General features: G+C 39.2%; 1 protein-coding gene and 1 long non-coding RNA gene across 4 annotated transcripts in view; one reads left to right on the forward strand and one right to left on the reverse strand.

Moving 5' to 3' along the window:
• The window catches only part of arhgap12b (Rho GTPase activating protein 12b), a 107,314-nt gene that overhangs the window by 78,724 nt on the left and 6,790 nt on the right, over positions 1-21,800 (forward strand). Inside the window, exons 7-16 of one of the 3 annotated variants that reach the window (XM_063002946.1) lie at positions 1,370-1,431; positions 2,529-2,610; positions 15,067-15,180; positions 17,120-17,221; positions 17,339-17,437; positions 18,324-18,426; positions 18,543-18,662; positions 20,195-20,293; positions 20,469-20,546; positions 21,242-21,376. In XM_063002946.1, the coding sequence (XP_062859016.1) occupies positions 1,370-1,431; positions 2,529-2,610; positions 15,067-15,180; positions 17,120-17,221; positions 17,339-17,437; positions 18,324-18,426; positions 18,543-18,662; positions 20,195-20,293; positions 20,469-20,546; positions 21,242-21,376 (994 nt within the window). The remainder of the gene's footprint in view (positions 1-1,369; positions 1,432-2,528; positions 2,611-15,066; positions 15,181-17,119; positions 17,222-17,338; positions 17,438-18,323; positions 18,427-18,542; positions 18,663-20,194; positions 20,294-20,468; positions 20,547-21,241; positions 21,377-21,800) is intronic. The other 2 variants (XM_063002947.1, XM_063002948.1) reach the window with 2 other exon arrangements.
• On the reverse strand, positions 8,861-9,494 carry LOC134321295 (uncharacterized). The gene is made up of 3 exons (XR_010013832.1): positions 9,429-9,494; positions 9,002-9,087; positions 8,861-8,922 (listed from the first exon to the last, which is right to left on the reverse strand). It is a non-coding gene; the product is annotated as an uncharacterized LOC134321295 (long non-coding RNA).

Genomic DNA, 21,800 nt, shown 5'->3' on the forward strand with positions numbered 1-21,800 from the left:
GAGTTACCCTAAAGTGGATTGCCGCCCCTTTTCAGGGTGTTTTTCTACCTCACATTCCGAGTTCGGTAACACTTGACCCACTATGACACTGACCAGAATGAAACTGTTGTTGATTTTGCTAATAGTTTAGCCATTAGGATCATCTGACATACCTTCAGGCTGGCTTAAGTTTCCTCTGTGTTCATCCTTCTTTCTTACTCCTTCCATATAGAACTAACCTTTTCCCCTCCTCTTTTTGGTTTTTAGGAGTCTGGGACCACCAAACGTAATTCCCCTGACTCTGATTCATGTCCTTCTTCCCCTAAACACTCATCTACAGTTAGTATACATACTAATGACTTTGTGTCTTCATAATGCTCTTGTAATCCACATATCCTCATTCTCATTAACTGTACCACCAGTGATGAGTCTGTGTGGGTGTAACACATTCGATGTCTGTGTGTTGGTGTAACCCACGGGATGCATGCATGTGTGTGTGAGTGTAACACATGGGATTTGTGTTGGTATAACACATTGGGGTGTCGGTGTAACACATGAGGTGTGTGTGTGTCAGTGTAACACATGAAGTCTGTGTGTGGGTCACATGGGAGTAGTGTGTGGGATTTACATAAAAAAAAATTGGAATCAGTTCATTGAACCATTAGTGTCTGTGCTATTGTCTTTGTTTTTTGCTTAAGCATAATAAACCATATACAATACTTGGCCGAAAGTAGAATGGAATGGAATAGAATAGAATAGGCTGTACTGTATTGTAATAGTTGTCAGTCTGGCACTCTGTAAAGAGTGTATTCCCATTCAACACCTGGTGTTTTTAAGCTGAGGCTCCACCAGGACCCTCACCAGGATGAAGCAGTGAATTAATGAAGAATGAAAGGTTTGCTAAAATTGTTAAGAGGAACTTGACTGGCCTGCATGGAGCTCTGACCTCAATAACATCCAAGATATTTATTTTAATTAGGTGAGCCAGGCATTACCTACCATCATCAGTGCTCGACCTTAGTTTTGCGGTTGAATGGAAGTTATTTTTCAAGGTTTTTTTATGTACAAAACATCAAAAACCTTCACAGAAATGTAGATGCTGTTAGGACTTGATGAACAAGGTACATAATCATATCCATGGTTTTAAAATGAGATGTTCAATAAGGACATGCTGATGTTTGTGCGTCTGTCTACTTTTGGCCATGTAAGGTATATGTCCGTACCTGCACTGGTACAAAAATGATTTGCTCTGTTTGTCTACATTCTTTATTTCTATAGTTCATAAAGTGTTTGATTACTTTTCTATCTGTTACATGTTTTAATTCTGTAGATTCCAACAAAAGTCATTGTTTAGTTACATTGTTTTAGTTTATATTTCTTTCTTTCTCAGCCCTCAGAAAAGTGTGGAGTTCTTAATGTGACCAAGATCACTGAGAATGGAAAGAAAGTCAGGTATGTAGTCCTCCACGACCGATGTCCTGTTTAACTGTAACACTTTAACAGATCTGCTGTCTGGAATATTTTTACATTATGTTTTTATGGCTTAAATAATCTAATTCGGGCGTCCTGGTGGCTCAGTGGATAGCACTGTAGCCTAACAGCAAGAAGATCCTGGGTTCGATCCCCAGGTGGGGTGGTCCGGGTCCTTTCTGTGTGGAGTTTGCATGTTCTCCCCGTGTTTGCGTGGGTTTCCTTAAAGACATGCAGTCAGGTTAATTGGAGCAAAATTGTCCATGACCGCGTTTGACATTAAACTTGTGAACTGATAAATCTTGTGTAACCAGTAACTAACTGTCCTGTCATAAATGTAACCAAAAAGTGTAAAACATGACGTTAAAATCCTAATAAATAAATAATAAATATAATTTAGAAAATAGTGTTTATATATGAGAAATAAATTGGACATATAGAATTAGAATTAGAATTTAGGGAATATTCTAGGTTATGTTTTACCACAGGTTTAAGTTCAACTAGTGGAACTGTTCCAAGCTAATATAGCAAACAATGTAGAAGTCTGTTTTTTAGTAGTATGACACACAGTTAATCCAAGCTTTACTTCATTCTTTAATCCAAATGGACTTATTCTTGTAACTAATTACACTACAAGCAATTGAGGCCTAAAAGCTTTGCTCAGGGACCAACGATGGCGACTTGATGGTGGTGGGGCTTGAGCTTTCCAAATAATATCTAATCTAATGTCCTACCACATTAAGTAATTTATTATTAACATGTTAAATGCAAGTACTGTTTACTCTCAGTCAGAATACTGTGCCATTACATCTGTAATATGAAGCAAAAGTGTGACTTGACCTGACACAGAAAGTACTAAACTTCCAATGGCTCCCTCTTGTGGAGAAACCTGTGTCTGCTACAAACGAGGTCCGTGATGTACTTTTCACCTCATTAATCTGGCCAAAAGAAATTTCTTTGCATTTTAAATAACAAAATTTGCAGCTAACCCACCTACCTCCAAAATGTTCATGTCCTATATTGGAGAATATTATGTTATAGTTTGGACTGTAGAATGCTTTGCTTTCCTGTGTTTGTAGAAAGAACTGGACATCATCTTGGACGGTTTTACAGGGTTCAACGCTGCTCTTCGCTAAGGGGCAAACCAGTGGAACCAGCTGGGTATGTGTTCACTGCTGCTGTCTAAGTTTACTGCCCAGTAGGTTCTTGAATACAGTTTAAGGTCTCTTTGTTTTATTAACTGAAAGAAATGCTTCTTTGTTTACCAACTTTTATCTGTGCATACAATACAAGGGATGACTAGGGATTCAAATCTTGCCATTTCTTACTGAGATAAACAAATGTACTTAGTCACTGGTTACCTGTCAACGAAGAAGCTACTATCAAAATTTAAAACATCACTGAATTTCACATCAGGTTTAGTGCTGAATTGATTGAAAAAATAGCTTACAGTAGCGAACATGCCATTAATGAATGTTTTAATGTACGTGACAAACAGGTACATTTTCCCTGGTTTCAAGTTTGAAATGTGGCTGTTGCACATTTGAAGTGGGAAAAACTAAGTATGATTGAATGGGCTGTTCTAATCAAAGCTATATACACTGAAGTGGCAGGAAAAACTGGTACACTTGTCTTATAGTCGGTAGGTCCCACATGGGAGCGTAGGACTAGAAATATGACAGGGCATAGACTCTATGAGCTTGCAGAAATAGTCCTGCAGAACGGGACACTTGCCAAGAACCTGTCTTTATTAGACATATTCTAACTGTTGTATGGGAAACCTGTTAATGCGTTCCATGGTCCCGTGGAACTGCATATATTTTAGCCTTAAGTAAAATAATGTACAATGAAAATTCCATAAATACAATATAAAAACACTGAAATACAATAAAACCTGCACGTTACCGTCACTTCTTTATTGTTTCCTTATCTATGTTGTTCTTTTAATACATTAAACCACATTAAGCTTTTTTTAACAATAAGCATTTTAGACTGTTAAAAAAGCTGATTCTCACAATTTCTCAGAACCTCGAGTTATAACACAAGTTTAAAAGTGAAACAGAAGGAAAAATCCAGATAAACACAGATGCATGTGGAGCTTTCAGAGTGACAATTCCGATTCCGATGATTCCGAAACGGCTCAAACATTTCCAAATGCTCGTTATTGTCAACGCCGTGATAGCAGCTGTAGCCTAGTGGTTAAGGTACTGGTCCAGTAACCAGAAGGTTGCCGGTTCAAGCCCCACCACTGCCAGGTTTCCACTGTTGGGCCCTTGAGCAAGGCCCTTAACCCTCAAGTGCTTAGACAGTATACTGTCACAGTGCTGTAAGTCGCTTTGGATAAAAGCGTTTGCTAAATGCTGAAAATGTAAATGTAAATAGCGCCACATTGTGGTGAAATAGCTCTACTGATGAACTAGTTTATTTGTTGTTTTAATTCACAATGCCATGGTGCCACCAATCACATGAAATTACTTTGCCAATCCACCCCCAAACCAAACCTTCCACCCAGTGCAGGTGTCTGTCTGGCCCATGCTGCCATTTTGCCATCTTCTGATTTCCCCCCCCAATTTTCCCCCCTAATCTAGTTGTATCCAATTACCCTGTTTCACCTCTACCGATACATCCCTCCACTGCTGACTGAGGAGCTTCGCAACTGACACACACCCCCTCCGACACGTGATCAGTACAGACTGCCTCTTTTCACCTGCACGAGGTGAGTTCATATGCCGATCAGCCTTGTGCGCGGAGAGCCACACCCTGATCAGGCACCATCAATCAGCCAGCAGAGGTCGTAATTGCACCAGTTATGAGGAACCCTGGTCCAGCTCGTCCCATCCCTGAACAACAGCCAAACGTTGTTCATGTGGTCATCCAGCCCAGCTAAATGACAGAGCTGAGATTTAATACGATGTATTCGAAATCACAGCTCTGGTGTGCTAGCGTATTTTACTTATTTAAGCTCTTCAATATTCCCTGGCACCCAAAATAAAAACAAAGCTTTTTATTTATATGGATTAAATTAGACTCATTTTCCCTTCATTTCAAATAATTTGATAGATTTTAAAAGAAATAAAAACACAAAAAACATTTGCAATGATTTTCTTTATTCAGAAAGCAAAGAATGTCAGGGGACGGGTGAAAAAACAAACAAGGGGTGTGAGCAGTCAGCAGGCAAGGGGATCTTTTAATAGTGTTAAATGTTCTTCTGGTAGGGGGGGCGTGTATGGTGTGTAGGTTCAGGGACGGGAAGATTACGATTGTTTAACTGATCTACAAATCCAAAGAGTGATCAGTTAGCATTGCTACACATGCTAATACGTTTCTCTAGCGCAGGACACGTCCCGAGTCGGTCAGTTTTCAGCTCCTTAAGATGTTCATTTATTGTTGATTGGGTGAACTGCTCATCGTCTTGTGCCTCTGTCTCCGCACACACACTCACACACACACACACACACAACTGACTAGCTTGTAAACCGAGCCAGTGGATCCGACAGAACTAAGAACACAGTGTTAAACGACTGTATAGTCAGTGGTCGGTGACTATATCAGCAGCTAATGCTAACACCGGTAGCACGGTGAGCGCTCACGTTGGCTGGCCCGGTTTGCAAGCCAGCGAGTTAGTTAGGAGCTGGAGCGGCCATGCTAGCCAGCTACTACAGCATTAAGATGAGGCGAACCTCAACGAGATCAGAGCTAAAAGACGATGAGCGGCCCACCAATCGCAATAAATGAACAAATCAAGTGAGCTAAAAAGCCGTCCTAGGGAGGAGTGTCCTGCGCTAGAGAGGCTCATCTCGTCAAGGCGAGTCGTTAGCCTGAGAGCATGTGAGCATGTGTGTCATTAGCATGTGTAGCAAAGCCGACTGAAAACATATCACATGGTTTAAACCGGTATATAATAAAAAATGGCGGAGAATTAAAAAATCTGCAGCGCTAGATCCCCTTGACTCCCGCTGACTGGGGTTTTGAAGCTCTGATCAGTAGAAGAACTGACCACACGAGCGGTCAAACTCCTTAACAAGCCTCTTGATGTGCGCCAGCTTGCTCTGGAGGTAAAAGTAGCGAATGCAGTCTACAGTGTAGCCTGGGTGATGCTGCAGACACACAGAACGTTTCCATTTAGCTTGTGTTTAATAATCGGCAAACACAGAGACCGTGAGCTTCATGTATGAAACGTTTGACGGTGCATGAGGTGTTTTTTTTATATTGGAACTCACCTGTAACACATCCAGGTATTCGCACCACACCAGGGCACTCGCCTCCTGCACAAGAGAGAGATTCCCAGCTGTTTATTATCGACAGAAAATATTTCACTTTGTTCAAAATGACAATACAAGGCCCAATTTTCTTCCCTCCCAGTATAGTCCCAGTATATCCAATTCCCTGTTCATATTTAACCATTAAAAATTTTTTTTATTTTGTTTATGCATTTTCTTCCCTTTCTCTCCCGACTTTATAGCGTGTCCAATTGTCCGATTGTGTCACGCTTCCTCTACACTAATGCCGGCCCCAGCTCTGATTGAGGATAACGAAGCTAACCCACGTCCTCTCCGACTTGTGGGCAGCAGCCGTATGTATTTTCATACATACACTAGACGAGATCAGCTGCGTATCAGCTCTGTGTACGGAGAGACACACCCTGATCCGCACTCTTTCCCCGTCTCTGTGCAGGCGCCATCAATCAGCCAGCAGAGGTCGTAGTTGCATCAGTTATGAGTGAGTCCCTATCCGGCTTTACCCACCCCTATATGAACAACAGGCCAATCGTTGTTCATGTGGCTGCTCAGCCCCGCCGGCAGGCAGAGCTGAGACTCGATATGATGTAGTCGAGCTCCCAGCTCTGGTGTGCTAGCATATGTTTTTACGTATTTGACCACTCTTGACCCAGGAGGGCTGTGACTAACACACCTCCCTTCCGACATGTGTGCATAAGCTTCATTTGGAGATTTATATCGTGCACGGAGAGTCACGCACTGATCTCCATTATCCCCTGTCTCTCATTGTTCAAGTCCACACTGGTGGGCTAGCGAGCTTCACCACCGTACCACCCGAAGGCCCAATACAAGATTGTCTCACATTTATTAAGATCTGTTCTGTAGCTCTGGAGCTCTTTAACATTAGGAGTGCGTTTACTTTTGGCGTCCTGACCTGACACTGCACGGATCCTGGAGCCATGCACCTGCGCTGTTCTTCTCTGAAATTGAAGTGCTGCAGGGTACTTCCAATCCGAGAGTACAAGAAGTTGTATTCGTTGTAAGCAGCCATGTAGTCGGCTACGTAGCGTTCCCTTTGTTCCAGTGATAACACTGGAGTGTACTGACTATGGAGGACAGAGAGAGCAAAAGTTTACACACCCCGGTGTAGAACGAGGATGAAGGGGGTGAAATATAGGTCGATTCCGACCACAGAGCGTGAGGAGTTATACATAGAGAGTTGAATCGGACTCACAGTCGGTATTTGGGAATCACAGGGCGGGGTGGTGGAACTAGATTAAAACTGCTTGACGTGTCTGTGGAGAGAACAGAGAATGTAAGACATCTAGAGATTTCATTGTAAAATAGACGAGGTCCTTAACACTAAATCATCAGATGTGGTTTCAGATAAGATTTTCCTTAATCCTTACTTGAAGCAGGGTAGTGATTTCGCTCCGGCGCAGGGCGACGCCTTTTGCGGGCTCCTTTCTCACCCTCGGCTTTCCTTTTCCGCCCTTGGCCTCTTGTTTCTCTGCTTTTAGGCTCGTTGTTCAGTTCCACCAGTTTACGCTTCTTTTTGTTCTGTTTGCGCTCGTTGTCTGCCCGTGAGGCATCACCGGAGGGAACTGGGTGTGAGCAGGTGCTGGGGAGGAGGGCGTGGGTGGAGGAGCCCTCGGATGAGCATGTAGGGGTGGCAGCGGTGTCATGGTCTCCGCTGTCAAGCTAAAACGGCGTTAGTAGACGTTAGTGAAGGAAATGAAACCGCTTTGCTGCAATAGAAATATTTTCATATTGCACGGTGGCATAGAAGGGACTAGGTTCTGCTCCCCTGTATGGAGTTCGCATGTTCTCCTCGTGTCTGCATGGGTTTCCTCCCACAAATCCAAAGACGTGCAGTCAGGATAGTAAAAGTTACTTAAAGCTACTAAAATGTTCTAAAAGTGTGTGTGTGTGTGTGTGTGTGTGTGTGTGTGTGTGTGTGTGTGTGTGTGTGTGTGTGTGTGTGTGTGTGTGTGTGTGTTTGCCTAAGCTGTTCTTCACACATGTACCCTCCCAATTTTTGCCACGTATTAATTAGGGCTGGCTCTATACCACTTTTTTATGTCCGATACGATACTGCAAATTGAGTATCTGCCAATACCGATACCAATCTGATATTTCTCCTCTCAAACAACTAGGCAATAATAATACATGTCTCAATGCACCATGGTTAAACTAGCTATCTAAATAACAATGCTCAGACTGTGAAACAAATATTCTACAGGAATAAAAACAGAACCTACAACATCACACTTATGCAAAACTGCTGTTTTTATTTTAACTTTTACACACAGAACATTTAGCAGCATTTTTGGCTTGTTTAACAGCACCGTACAAACATTTAAAATAAAATTTAAAGTGCAACTTTATCTGTATTTAACAAATAAATTATCATTTCAATATAAAATTCTAGATCTGTCAACTCTCAAGTCCACACCTTGAAGAGGCAGCGAAAAAATTATAAAATAAATAATAAAAATATTATTTATAAACAATAAAAATGAAACAATTAAATAATAAAAAATAAACAGATGTATATATCTTGTCCCGGCTTGAAGATATCTCACATCCTCTACGATTAATCCATTAGTGTTATGAAATAAAACAAACTACACCGTTTCACGTTTAGCCACAGATGTCCTCTTCTAAATCCAGCAGGGTTTTTTAATAAGCGGCTTTGGTTTTTAATCGTCTAAAAATGTGACAGAACTTTAACGGAAAATCTCAACCAAACACTGCGTCGATTCTAATTGGTCCATCGCGTTTGATTGACATCCACATCTTTCAATTGTAGACACTTTGGACGACACGCCGTAAAACAGTGTTTTTAGATGTGGCAGTAGTAGATGATTTTTTAAAATGCTAAAAGTTTAAGTAGATCAGTGTGTTTTCATTTCTGAATTGCCTTATTTACATAAAATGTTATTTACATTGTGTTATTTACAATAAGCAACAGTATCGGATCGGATTACATGTTTTTTTTTCCTTTCGATATCCGATCCAGTGATTTGGGCCAATATCGGACCGATACCATGCCAGCCCTAGTATTAATATTAATATCCATATCGTGATCATATTTATCTCCATAATGCACTTTTAGAACCAGGCTGGTTGGTGTTTATTGATTATCACCCTTCTTTTATTAATCACAGGTCAGGGTTATTTGGAACTACTTACCAGCTGTGATGTTTGTTCTGAAGTGTCGAGGGACATTATTTTTTTAAGTCTCTCCACTTCACTGCAAAAAAAAAGGGACTGAATTTAGTCAGAAGCCATCGTTTACCCCACATGAGTCCAGGTCCTGTCTGTGTGCTTACCAAGCCACTTTCTGCTCCACCTCAGCCAACTGAAAGTACCGGGGCCATTCGCCCAGAACCTTGCAGTATGCGTAGTCCTTCAAAGACTTAGAGACAGAGACACAGAATATATATTGTAATAAAGGACATTTTTTAGCTTTTGATGCAGAGTAGCTGCTTATTAACACACCAAAAGCTGTTAGCCTGTAAATGACAAAGTTTAAAAATCAAAATCACCCCGATTAGACATTATTTAAAGCCTGTGAGTGATAATTAGACTTTATTTGATATCAGAAGCAGCACAGGATCTCTTCTCTAGGAGCACAAGGCCTTACAGCAATATAAAACCTACCAACCAAGTGAAATTCTCTTTAATTTCCACACAAGCAGCTTTAAACTCTATATTAAATAAAACATCAAAAACTGAAGCTAATCTAACAGTTCTGACCTCGTCCATGCTGGCTGTCCAGTAGCGATTTAGCTATTTTGGTTACACAGGTAGATAAATGTCTGTCTCTCTCCTCTGTGGTCCAAATGCAAATGAGCTTGTTCTACAAGACGCCTGAGTCTCTGCATCACCAGAGTTCCAAAAGTCTTGGGTTACCGTGGAGATTCGGAACTCTCAGGTTATACAGCATTTACTGTACAGAGCCCCACACAGCTGAACTGATAGGTCTCAGTTCAGAGCCCAGGTTCTTCATTTACTGTTAAGGAGTAATAAATCAAATCAAATCAAATTTTATTTGTCACATACAGAGTCATACACAGTACAACTGGCACTGAAATGCTTCTGTGACTGCTCGGCCACATTAGTAATTACAGAATTTGAAAAAATATTACTACAGAAATATAGAAAAAGTGTAGAAAATTAGGAATTTTAAAATTAAAATAGAAATGTAAATTATAATTGAAAAAATTTAAGCAGTTTAAAGTAGAAAAAGGGGAAACAAATGTGCAAAATGACAGAAAGAGATGGGCAAGAACTGAACATAATACTGAACATAATGTGTAACATATTGCTGTGGTTACAAGTTGTGATTACTAAAAATATAAAAATATGGGGACGTCCCTTCAAATTCTTTGAATTCACATGTTTCAGCTACAATAATTGCTAACAGGTGTAATAAATCAATTAAAGAATGGAAATTCTAAGCTTCAGACTTTGTAGCAACAGTTTAAGAAAAACACAGTTTAAAGAAACTCCAGAGTGAACTGGAACATCAACTGAGGCTTTCTAAAACAGCAGTGTCTGAATGGGCACAAATTCCCATACCTAAACATATTCCCATACATAACATCTTGTGAGATGCCTTTTCAGAAGAGTGGCTGTTGTCCTAGCTAAAAAATCACATAAAGGTCACTCTATTCTTTAAAAAAAAAAAAAAAAAAAAAAAAAAAACATGTCCATCCAGCTCATGGTCAGGTGGTAGGGGTAGCTTAGCGATTAAGGTACTGGACTAGTAACCAAAAGGTTGCTGGTTTAAGCCACACCACCACCAAGTTACCAGTGTTGGGTCCATGAGCAAGGCCCTTAACCCTCAATTGCTCAAACTGTAATCAGTAAAGTATTACACACACTTTATGAATTATTGAATGTCGGCTTCCTCATTATTATCTGTGGCAACTTTAAGACAGTTATGGATTTGAAAGATAGATTAACCTATCAGGATATTTTAATAACTAAGACAGCAAATTTCTTAGTAAAATATGCACACTGTCTGACCTCAATGACTCGTTCAGACAAATTTACTCTAACAATAGCTGTTTTATTAGAATGGACAAATCAGTTAAAACGAGGATAGATCAAATATATGTATCACAAATTATATTAGCTAAATCGTAAAAAAACAGAATATTTAGTAGACTGATTATTTAGCAGTAAATGTAAAGCTATTATTGTATTTGATAATGAAAAACAGCGTTATTGGAAACTCAACACGTTGTCTAAAAGAGGAAAAAATAGTTTTAAAGGTCAAACAAGAAATAAAAAGAATTAAAGAATTACAGTATATACAAGAGCTGCAAAGACTTGCTTTTCCCCCTAACGATAAAAGAAATCTTCAACAAAGTTGAAGTTGAACTCTTTACCAATACACATATGAAGACAGACAACACAAAAACTGAAAAAGAAAAACTATGATATGATAGTTTATATATATATATATATATATATATATATACATATATGTATATATATATATATATATATATATATATATATGTATATATATATATAAAAATACTGCTGTGAATGTAACCAGATGTTTTTGATAACGTTGAGATCTGGTGACTTAAGTGGGATTGTCAAGACCCCAAACTCAGATGTGTGTTCCTCTAGCCAGAATTTGGCATCTCTAGACATGTGATGGCACGTTGTCCTGTTGGAAGAGTCCAAACCCATCAGAATAAATGCAGGACATGAACAGGTGTAACTCATCAAAAAGTAGTCCCATGGAATGCCAGCTAAACAAACCCCACAACATTATGGAGCCACGACCAGCTGCTACAGTCCTCCTGTACTAGTTTTTCTGGCACTTCAGTGTATATAAAGTATTACTTCACATTCTCACTGTTCACATTATTAGGAACACCATACAAATGCTGGGCAGCAATTTTTGTGGGATATTTTATACAAGGTGCTGATAAAACTCTAAATTCAATCTAGTTAATTTGAAGGCCGCTTGTATTTTGTGACATGATGCATTAGTATTAAATTATAAATTGATAAATCGTGGCCATATGTAGATGCACACAGTCAGCAATGATACTCAGATAGGATGTAACATTAAAACAGACAATCAAGTGTCAGGAAATCAATTCTGCACCAATAAACCACCACCACAAGCCTGAACTGTTAACACAAGACAGGACAGGCTCTGTGTTCATAGATGTACGCTGTACATTTTCTTTTACTTTTACAACCGCAAATCAGAAAAAGTTGGGACGGCATGGAAAAAGCAAATAATAAAAAAAAAAACAGAGTTTCTTACGTTGGCTTTGACTTTTATTTGATTGCAGACAGAATGAACCTGAGATATTTCATGTTTTATCTGCTCAACTTCATTTCATTTATTAATAAACATCCATTCCTGCATTTCAGACCTGCAACACATTCCAAAAAAAGTTGGGACAGTAAAGCATTTACCACTTTGTAATGTTGCCATTGCTTTTCACCACACTTAAAAGACGTTTTGGCATCGAGGTTACCAAGTGATTTAGTGTTTCAGCTTTTATTTTGTCTCATTCTTCCTGCAAACACGTCTTAAGATGTGCAACAGTACGGGGTCGTCATCGCGTTTTTCGTTTCAAAATTCTCCACACATTCTCTATTGGGGACAGGTCAGGACTGCAGGCAGGTCACTCCAGTACCCGTACCCTCTTCTTCTGCAGCCATGACTTTGTAATGTGTGCAGCATGTGGTTTTGCATTGTCTTGTTAAAAAATGCATGAACGTCCCTGGAAAAGATGACGTCTTGAAGGCAGCATATGTTGCTCTAAGATCTCAATGTACTTTTCTGCATTAATGCTGCCATCACAGAAGTGTAAATGACCTTTGCCAAGGGCACTGACACGACCCTGTACCATGACAGACCCTGGCTTTCGGACTTGTTTCTGATAACAGTCTGGATGGTCCGTTTCACCTTTGGTCTGGAGCACACCATCCATTTTTTTCCAAAAAGACCTGGAATGCTGATTCATCTGACCACAATACACGTTTCCACTGTGTGATGGTCCATCGTAGATGCTTCCGAGCCCAGAGAAGTCGACGCCGCTTCTGGACATGATTAACGTAGGGCTTCTTTTTTGCACAGTAAAGTTTTAAGTGGCATTTGTGCATGTAACTCTGTATTGTAGGGCTTGACAAAGTTTTGCCAAAGTAATCCCTCACCCATGTGGTTATATCAGCTGTTGTTGAGTGGCGGTTCTTGATGCAGTGCCGTCTGAGGGATCGAAGATCACGGGTGTTCAGCTTAAGCTTGGACTTTACTCCATGAAATTCCTCCCGATTCCTTGAATCGTTTAATAATGATATGCGCTGCAGAGGGAGAAATATGAAAATCCATGATTACAATCACCTGTTGACATCACCTGTTAGGAATCACATCATTATTTACAGTGGGGCCAAAAAGTATTTAGTCAGCCACTGATTGTGCAGGTTCTCCTACTTAGAAAGATGAGAGAGGTCTGTAATTTTCATCATAGGTACACTTCAACTATGAGAGACAAAATGAGAAAAAAAATCCAGGAAATCACATTGTAGAATTTGTAAATAATTTATTTGTAAATTATGGTGGAAAATAAGTATTTGGTCAATAACAAAAGTTCAACTCAATACTTTGTAACATAACCTTTGTTGGCAATGACAGAGGTCAAACGTTTCCTGTAAGTCTTCACCAGGTTTGCACACACTGTAGCTGGTATTTTGGCCCATTCCTCCATGCAGATCTCCTCTAGAGCAGTGATGTTTTGGGGCTGTCGCTGGGCAACACGGACTCCACAAATTTTCTATGGGGTTGAGGTCTGGAGACTGGCTAGGCCACTCCAGGATCTTGAAATGCTTTTTACGGAGCCACTCCTTCGTTGCCCGAGCGGTGTGTTTGGGATCATTGTCATGCTGGAAGACCCAGCCACGTTCCATCTTCAATGCTCTCACTGATGGAAGGAGGTTTTGGCTTAAAATCTCACGATACATGGCCCCGTTCATTCTTCCCTTAACACGGATCAGTCGTCCTGTCCCCTTTGCAGAAAAACAGCCCCAAAGCATGATGTTTCCACCCCCATGCTTCACAGTAGGTATGGTGTTCTTGGGATGCAACTTAGCATTCTTCTTCCTCCAAACACGACGAGTTGAGTTTTTACCAAAAAGTTTCATTTTGGTTTCATCTGACCACGTGATATTCTCCCAATCCTCTTCTGGATCATCCATATGCTCTCTGACAAACTTCAGATGGGCCTGGACATGCCTGGACGTACTGGCTTAAGCAGGGGGACACGCCTGGCACTGCAGGATTTGAGTCCCTCTCGGCGTAGTGTGTTACTGATGGTAGCCTTTGTTACTTTGGTCCCAGGCTCTGCAGGTCATTCCGTGTAGTTCTGGGATTTTTGCTCACCGTTCTCATGATCATTTTGACCCCACGGGATGAGATCTTGCGTGGGGCCTCAGATCGAGGGAGATTATCAATGGTCTTGTATGTCTTCCATTTTCTTACAATTGTTCCCACAGTTGATTTATTCACACCAACCTGCTTGCCTATTGTAGATTCACTCTTCCCAGCCTGGTGCAGGTCTACAATTTTCTTCATGGTGTCCTTCGACAGCTCTTTGGTCTTGGTCATGGTTGAGTTTGGAGTCTGAGTGTTTGAGGCTGTGGACAGGTGTCTTTTATACAGATAACGAGGTCAAACAGGTGCCATTAATACAGGTAACGAGTGGAGGACAGAAGAGCTTCTTAAAGAAGAAGTTACAGGTCTGTGAGAGCCAGAAATCTTGCTTGTTTGTGGGTGACCAAATACTTATTTTCCACCATAATTTACAAATAAATTCTTTAAAAATCCTACAATGTGATTTTCTGGATTTTTTTTTCTCATTTTGTCTCTCATAGTTGAAGTGTACCTATGATGAAAATTACAGACCTCTCTCATCTTTCTAAGTAGGAGAACTTGCACAATCAGTGGCTGACTAAATACTTTTTGGCCCCATTGTAGTTTTTTCACCTCATTACTAGCCGTAAATTGCCCCCGTCCCAAATTTTTTTGGAATGTGTTGCAGGCCTGAATGGAGGTTCATTAACAAATGAAATGAAGTTGAGCAGACAAAACATGAGATATCTCAGGATCAAACTGTCTGCAATCAAATAAAAGTCAAAGTAAATAAGACGTCACCCAGAGAAACGTATCCCATCCTGAGAGGGCTTTAAACTAGACCCAATCCATCTGGTGGCTTCCTCCTGAGTTAGGCATTGCCTGGGATTCATCTCTTCATATTTTTTTCTTTTCTTCTGTGATTGTAAATCTGTTCCTGCATCATCATTCTCTCTTTTTTGTTCTGTTGTTCTTCTCCTTCCTCCTTCTCTCCTCTTTTTAAAGTCGTTCTACCGCAATGGCTCCTTCCCTGAGCTCCTCCTCTCGTTGCTAAGCAACTGGAAGCGTTCAGTTAAGCCCCGCCCTGCGGTCTCCTATAAGCATATCGGGCCTTCCTCTGTATGTGTCTGTGCATCTTTACGCTGCGAGCCTCTGAGCAGAGTTTTGGAACAGTTTGAACGTTATCTCGACTAAAAAGAAAGAACCAGTAGCTTTAGTTTGGGTAGCATTGTTCTACGATTCATCACGATCGAATCAAATTGTAAGGTGCCAAGAGATTTCCAGCCCTTAGGGCTTCGATCGTGATGAATCGTAGAACAATTCTTAATAAATCCCAAAGCATCACATAAGTACTACTAAATTATTGTGAACAATTGACTTTTTAGTTTCAGTCAGTGTAAGAATAAGGCTCTGATCACATCACATTTTCTTATCAGTCCCTACACAACCTAAATAATAAAATAGATAATGATCAAAACTGTTCCAGGACCTGTTCATGTGGATCTTCATGTTCACACTGTCTTTGCATGGCTTCCTTCCGCTTAACTGTTATGCTTAATCATACACCATTCAGCCACAGCATTGGCTAAACAGCACTGATTATCTCATTACAGTGGCGCCTGTAAGGGCCAGTCAGTTCTTGAAGTTGATGTGTGTTGGAAGCAGAAATAATGGGCAAGCATAAGGACTTTGATGAGGGTAAAATTGTTATGTATAGATAACGGCTGGTTTTCAAAATTGGTCCAACGAAGAACAATTACTGTACTGTGACCAGGTCATGGGATTTCAAGGCTCGTTGATGAGCAAAGGCTAGCCTGATACAAAGATGTTAGAAAACACCGCATCACAGCTTAATTGCATATATGGTCTGCTTATCTAAAGACCCTACCAAGGACATTGGCAGCTTAGAGGTTAGATAAGATCAGATCATCATTGGTTTAAGCCCCAACGCTGCCACCAAGTTGCCAACGCTGAGTCCCTGGTTGCATTTCTTATCCTTCAATTGCTTGCATTGTATGTGGTCACAATTGTAAGTTGCTGGGAAACCTAGCATCCTGACATTCATGTGGATGTTACTGTGACATATAACATCTACCTAAACATCATTGCAGACCATTTGCACCCCTTCATGGCAGCAGCATTCCCTAATAGCAGTGGTCTCTTTCAGCCTGGTAATGTGGGTTGAACCACATTGACTTGGCCTCCAAATTCCCAGATCTTCCAATTGAGTGGGATGTGCTGAACAAATGAAACTGATCAATGGAGATCCCTTTTTGCATCTTACAGAACTTTATGGATAATGAATATAGGACATGTTGTTGGCAGATACCACAGGACACCTTCAGATGTCTTGTGGAGTCCACACATCATGATACACAGCTGTTTTGCCTGCACAAGGGGGACATAGAAATGAAAGCAGGTGGTGTTAATGTTATGGCTGATTGGTGTATACTTTTTGCTTTGCTTGCTATGGGTCCTTTCACTCATAAAGGGGGTAGCTGTACAGTAAAAGGGATTTTATTCTATTCAGATGGATGGTTGGAAACTGGAAATGCCTAAACACCAAGCACTAGCATGCATTAACTGAGTTTTAAACATGTGTGAATAAAAAAGTGAATTCTTTTGCATGTAGGTTTAGGCCATACATTTTTCCAACTAGCAGAATGACATCATGGTGAAACCTTGGCTTGGTGTTTATGGAGCTACATTAATATGCCTGAATAGGTTCTGCATTAAGCATTTTAAATTAATATTCACAGTGGACATGTTGTGTAAATGCACATTTGTGAGAGTGTGTACATATGTAAAGATTGTGAAAACATTAACCCTGCTTTAACAGTTATTGGTAAAACCTTCGCTTTAATCCAAAACTAACTGGCACATAGTGTGTGGTTAACTTTGTTCACCAGCACCGCATAATCAAACAATAACATGGTACACATGAGAAATTGTAATGGCTGCTGACTCCCGGGATTGTACAAGTAAACTGCATGTATTACAGCTTATCTTCATGCACAGAATTCATGTAACTCTGTTTTCTAAACTCTTTTGTCTGAAGTTTGGAGGAAACCAGTCAAAACCAGAGTTCACTGTTGACCTACGAGGCAGTTCAGTAGAGTGGGCTTCCAGGGAAAAGTCCAGCAAGAAACATGTCATTGAGGTAAAACGTTATGGCATGGAAATAGCCAAATTGTGTTATTTACACATTGTGATATATTAAGCTCTACTCCAGCATTAACCTAATGCCTATTAACTAATCTTGATCTTCTGAACACAGATAAAGACCCGACAGGGCACAGAGCTGCTGATTCAGTCAGAGATCGACAGCGTCATCTATGACTGGTACAGAGCTCTTACTGAGGTCATCACTACACACGTGAGTATCTCAAACATTTACTGTAAATGGAAGTGTTAGGTGATAATGTGGCTTGTTATTATTTATGTGACTGTGAAGTCACTGCAGTGAATTTTTGTGTATTTTCTCCTTGAAATGTATATGCTGTATATGTAAAGCCCTGTTATCCCTCTTGGCCCATGTTATAATATGAAATGATATCAGTAAATTAGTGAATGAATATATAACAAATAGGGTAATGATATGGTAATTTGTGTACAGATATGAGTGTAGCAGTGTTGTTGGGAATCTTGGGAAAATTCTGTTGTCAAAGCTTTACAACCAAAAATACAAAACCTACAACATTAAAGAAAGATTAATACACATTGTACATGAAAATAATAGATCTGGTCTTTAACTGTACAACTACAAGACGTACTAACAGGGTATTTGTTCTTAAAAAGAGGTCAACAAGTTTGTTTATTATTTAATAATCTCAACAACACTCATACCAGAACATTACACTACCATAGTATTGCCCAATTAGTGTCATTGCAGTGCTAAGAATGATCCATCACCTAAATAATTGTGAGTGGGGATCCTATGTGTGATTCATGGATACAATAGAGGAGTAGATGGTGTGTACAGAGCAAAGGATGAGCCAAGTAAGCTAGTAAGGTTGCTGGTTCAAGCCCCACCTCTGCCAAGTTGCTACTGTTTGGCTCTCAATTGCTTGCATTGTATTTGTCACAATTGTAAGTCGCTTTGGATGAAATATTTAAATATGTTAAATACATGTACAAACAACTGTTGTAAATTTATAATTATGTTACATGTTTAGATTCTAAACATACTTTTGTACAAACTTAGAAATGCTTCAGCCTCTCTTTTGTGTCTCGGCTTCTGTGTTTGGCCTCATATGTTGTAGGCATGGGAGTCAGACGAGGCAATTGAAGAGGACATGCCAGAGTCTCCTGGTACTGAGAAACAAGACAAAGAAAAAGAGCATCGAGATTTCAAGAAAAGTAAAGGTAACACCTGAGCCCTCCCAACTAAAAGATAAATAAATAGAGTATATTGCAGTATTAGGCAAAACAAGTGTGATTATCAGTGAGCCATATTGAAATGCGTGTGTTTGCATGTTTAGGTATGAAGAGTTCTGCCAGTATGGAATCAACAGAACAGAAAAAGACCAGGGTCAAACTTAAGAAATTCCTTACACGAAGACCCACCTTACAGGCTGTCAGAGACAAAGGCTACATCAAAGGTAAATATTGGGTAATATTGGGTAAATATTAACTACAGTTATTGCTCATTTGAAAACTTTCGGTGTGCCACTTAACACTTAGCATTAAGCAATAAACTTTTACAGTTAAACAAAAAAGTTTGTAAATCCTTTGGTATTATCCAGATTTCTACATTATTATCTCAGCATGTGGGCTGATTTTTATTCAAGTCATATTACTGGATCAAAACATTGCATGCCTTTGATAGTCATCAACATTGAACATGTATTCACAGTTCATCTCTTTAACTGCTTTAATTGAGATCTTTAGATGTGGGTTGTTGAGGTGCCAAGCTCAGAAAAATTGTGGGCACTAAAACAGTGAAATGAGCATTCATGTTATTACTCTTCTGTGGAATGAGTTCGTCAAAGAGCATGCTATGTGTACTTGCTTTTATGAAGGAAGTAAATAAAAAGACCTGCAGAAATATTTGGAATAGTGGTAATAGATGGACACTCCAAACAAAATCACTGCTGTTTAAAAATTGCAAATTGACATTTCATAAGACAATTTCAGGGTAGCAGTCAATTACCTAAAGCATAAAACAAGCTGGATGCAATATATTAAAACAAAACACACAAGTATAAATTAAGTGCAATGTGTCCAGCGCCTATCCAGTTAGAATTTTGTTTCATATGATGTAGTTTACATAAAAAAAATCCCAGAATGGTAGGTGCGCTCTCAGTGCTGGTCCCAAAGTCTGAATGTAGTTATAAGGGTTGCATCAAGAAGGGCATCCGGTATAAAAACCAGATATCCAAAATCAGATATGCAGAAATATATATAGTTGTTTTAACTATGTAATGTGCTAATTAGGTAAATTGACAAGCCAGGCTAGCATACATTAAATGGGAAAAATACCAAGGACACCTGATCATGAGATTTTTGGTCAACCTATCCCAAAACTGTGGAAATATTATGAAGTAGGCACCCTAATTTGTGACGATAAAAGCCTTTCACTTTTTTAGGAAAGCTTTCTAGGAACATTTTAATCAGATTATACATACCTGTTATGAATCAGAAATTAGATTTGATTAATTTAATTGATGGCTCACTTAATAAATGATGGCTTTAATGCTTATAAATGGTCAAGACAAGAGAGCTGTCTGAGATAACTTCTTATGAAATTGCCAAAACACAAAAGGACGATGGTCAAATAGAAAAATCAATGAGAAGTGATGTTCTCAGCAGTTTCTTTATCGGAAATAGAAAAGAAGATTTTGAAGTTGGTTTCTGGAAATTTGTACCTATAAGGTCCATTTTGTGGGGTGTTTTTTTTTTTTATTAAAACACGTTTCATGAATAAAGCAGAAGTCATTTCAAAAGATTTCATATTTTTCTTCTGCAACCATAGAATAAGAAATTTTAAAAAATCTTGACATACTGAGTTAAATGATTTCTGCAAATTAATTGTACATTGGAGGATTTTGTTCTGCTTGAAGCTGTTTGACGTTTCTCTTGTGTTTGTAGAACTCATATTAATATTCTCTTGTGAACTTCTCATGTGTTTCAGATCAGGTGTTTGCCTGCAGTTTAACAAGTCTCTGTTCCGGGGAGAATACCTTGGTACCAAATTTTGTCAGAATGTGTATTGAACATGTGGAGAACACAGGTACTCTTTCATGTCTGAATGGCATCTGTGATATTAACATTGCTAATTTATTTTAAAGGCTTTAATAATAGCTCTAGTACATTCATACATTAAATGAAAACATGGGTCTCTTTCTTTTTTGTCTCTTCTCTTTTCTTCCTCACCTCTTCTCCCATCCTTTTCTGTTAATATTCAGGTCTAAATGTTGACGGATTGTACAGAGTCAGTGGCAATTTGGCTGTCATTCAGAAACTACGTTTTGCTATTAATCATGGTTTGTATTGTATGCATGCATTATTTATTCTCTATTTTAATTTGCAATTAAACTATACTAATATAGTTATGTGTTGCATCTACAATTAAAGTCATGACTGCTGGAATTTTAGTAATTTATGAAACTTATTTTTGTTCTCTTGACAGTCATCTATATCATCAGAATTTTAAGCATTTTTAAGTTTTTTCTTGGTGTTCTGATAGTGCAACTAAATCTTCTTGGTTAAACAACAGTTCCCATTCTTAATTAATGTATCTATATTTATTCATAGTCATATGTAGTCTACAATATTATTTATTTATTAGGATTTTAATATCATCTTTGGTTACATTCATGACAGAACAGGTAGTTATTCATCACTTCAAGTGCTTAATTCCAAGCACAGTCATGGACAATTTTGTATCTCCAATTAACCTGACTGCATGTGGCTGTGGGAGGAGACCGGAGCTCCCGGAGGAAACCCACACAGACACGGCCACTGTGCCGCCCACACTAAAATGAATAAAGAAATCAAATATCATTCTTTACTTTAACTAAATGTGTATATTGTCACAGACAGAATATTGTAGATATTAAAACTGAATTGATAGTCTGTATTGTTACAGATTAAATGTTAAAGCATTTCTATTTTCTCATACTACCCTGACAACCTTTACAGTTACATTACATCATGCATCTCTGTATGTGTGTGACAGATGAGAAGGTAGATCTAGCAGATAGCAAATGGGAAGATATCCACGTGATCACTGGTGCTCTGAAGATGTTTTTCCGGGAGCTTCCTGAGCCTCTCTTCACCTACAACTCCTTCAATGACTTTGTTAATGCCATCAGTGAGTTTTATCCTGTATCTCTATAATCTCTACAGTGCAATGATCAGAAAAATGAAAAATGCATTGGAACCTTTCTTAGGGTTTCTTACTTGCACATTTTTTATCACAAGGTTCAGGTTCAGGTAGCTGCCACGTTAATGTCACATGGTTATTTACTTCTTGGTAACAATTGGTAAGGTCCCACTGCGTAGTGAACACTATGGTAGTATGGGCAGTGGTAGCTCATTGGTTTATGTACTAGACTACTGATTGGAAGAACATTGGTTCAAGCCCTGCCACTGCCAAGTCCCCACTGTTAGGCCCCTGCACAAGGCCATTAACACTCAATAGCTTGCATTGTTGCTTTGTAAAAAAAAAAAAAGGCATCTGCTAAATTCAATGGATGTAAATACAAAGGATGTATTCTTATTTCAACAAAGTTTGC

Source organism: Trichomycterus rosablanca, chromosome 10 (genome assembly GCF_030014385.1).
Source record: "Trichomycterus rosablanca isolate fTriRos1 chromosome 10, fTriRos1.hap1, whole genome shotgun sequence".
NCBI classification, from domain to species: Eukaryota; Metazoa; Chordata; class Actinopteri; order Siluriformes; family Trichomycteridae; genus Trichomycterus; species Trichomycterus rosablanca.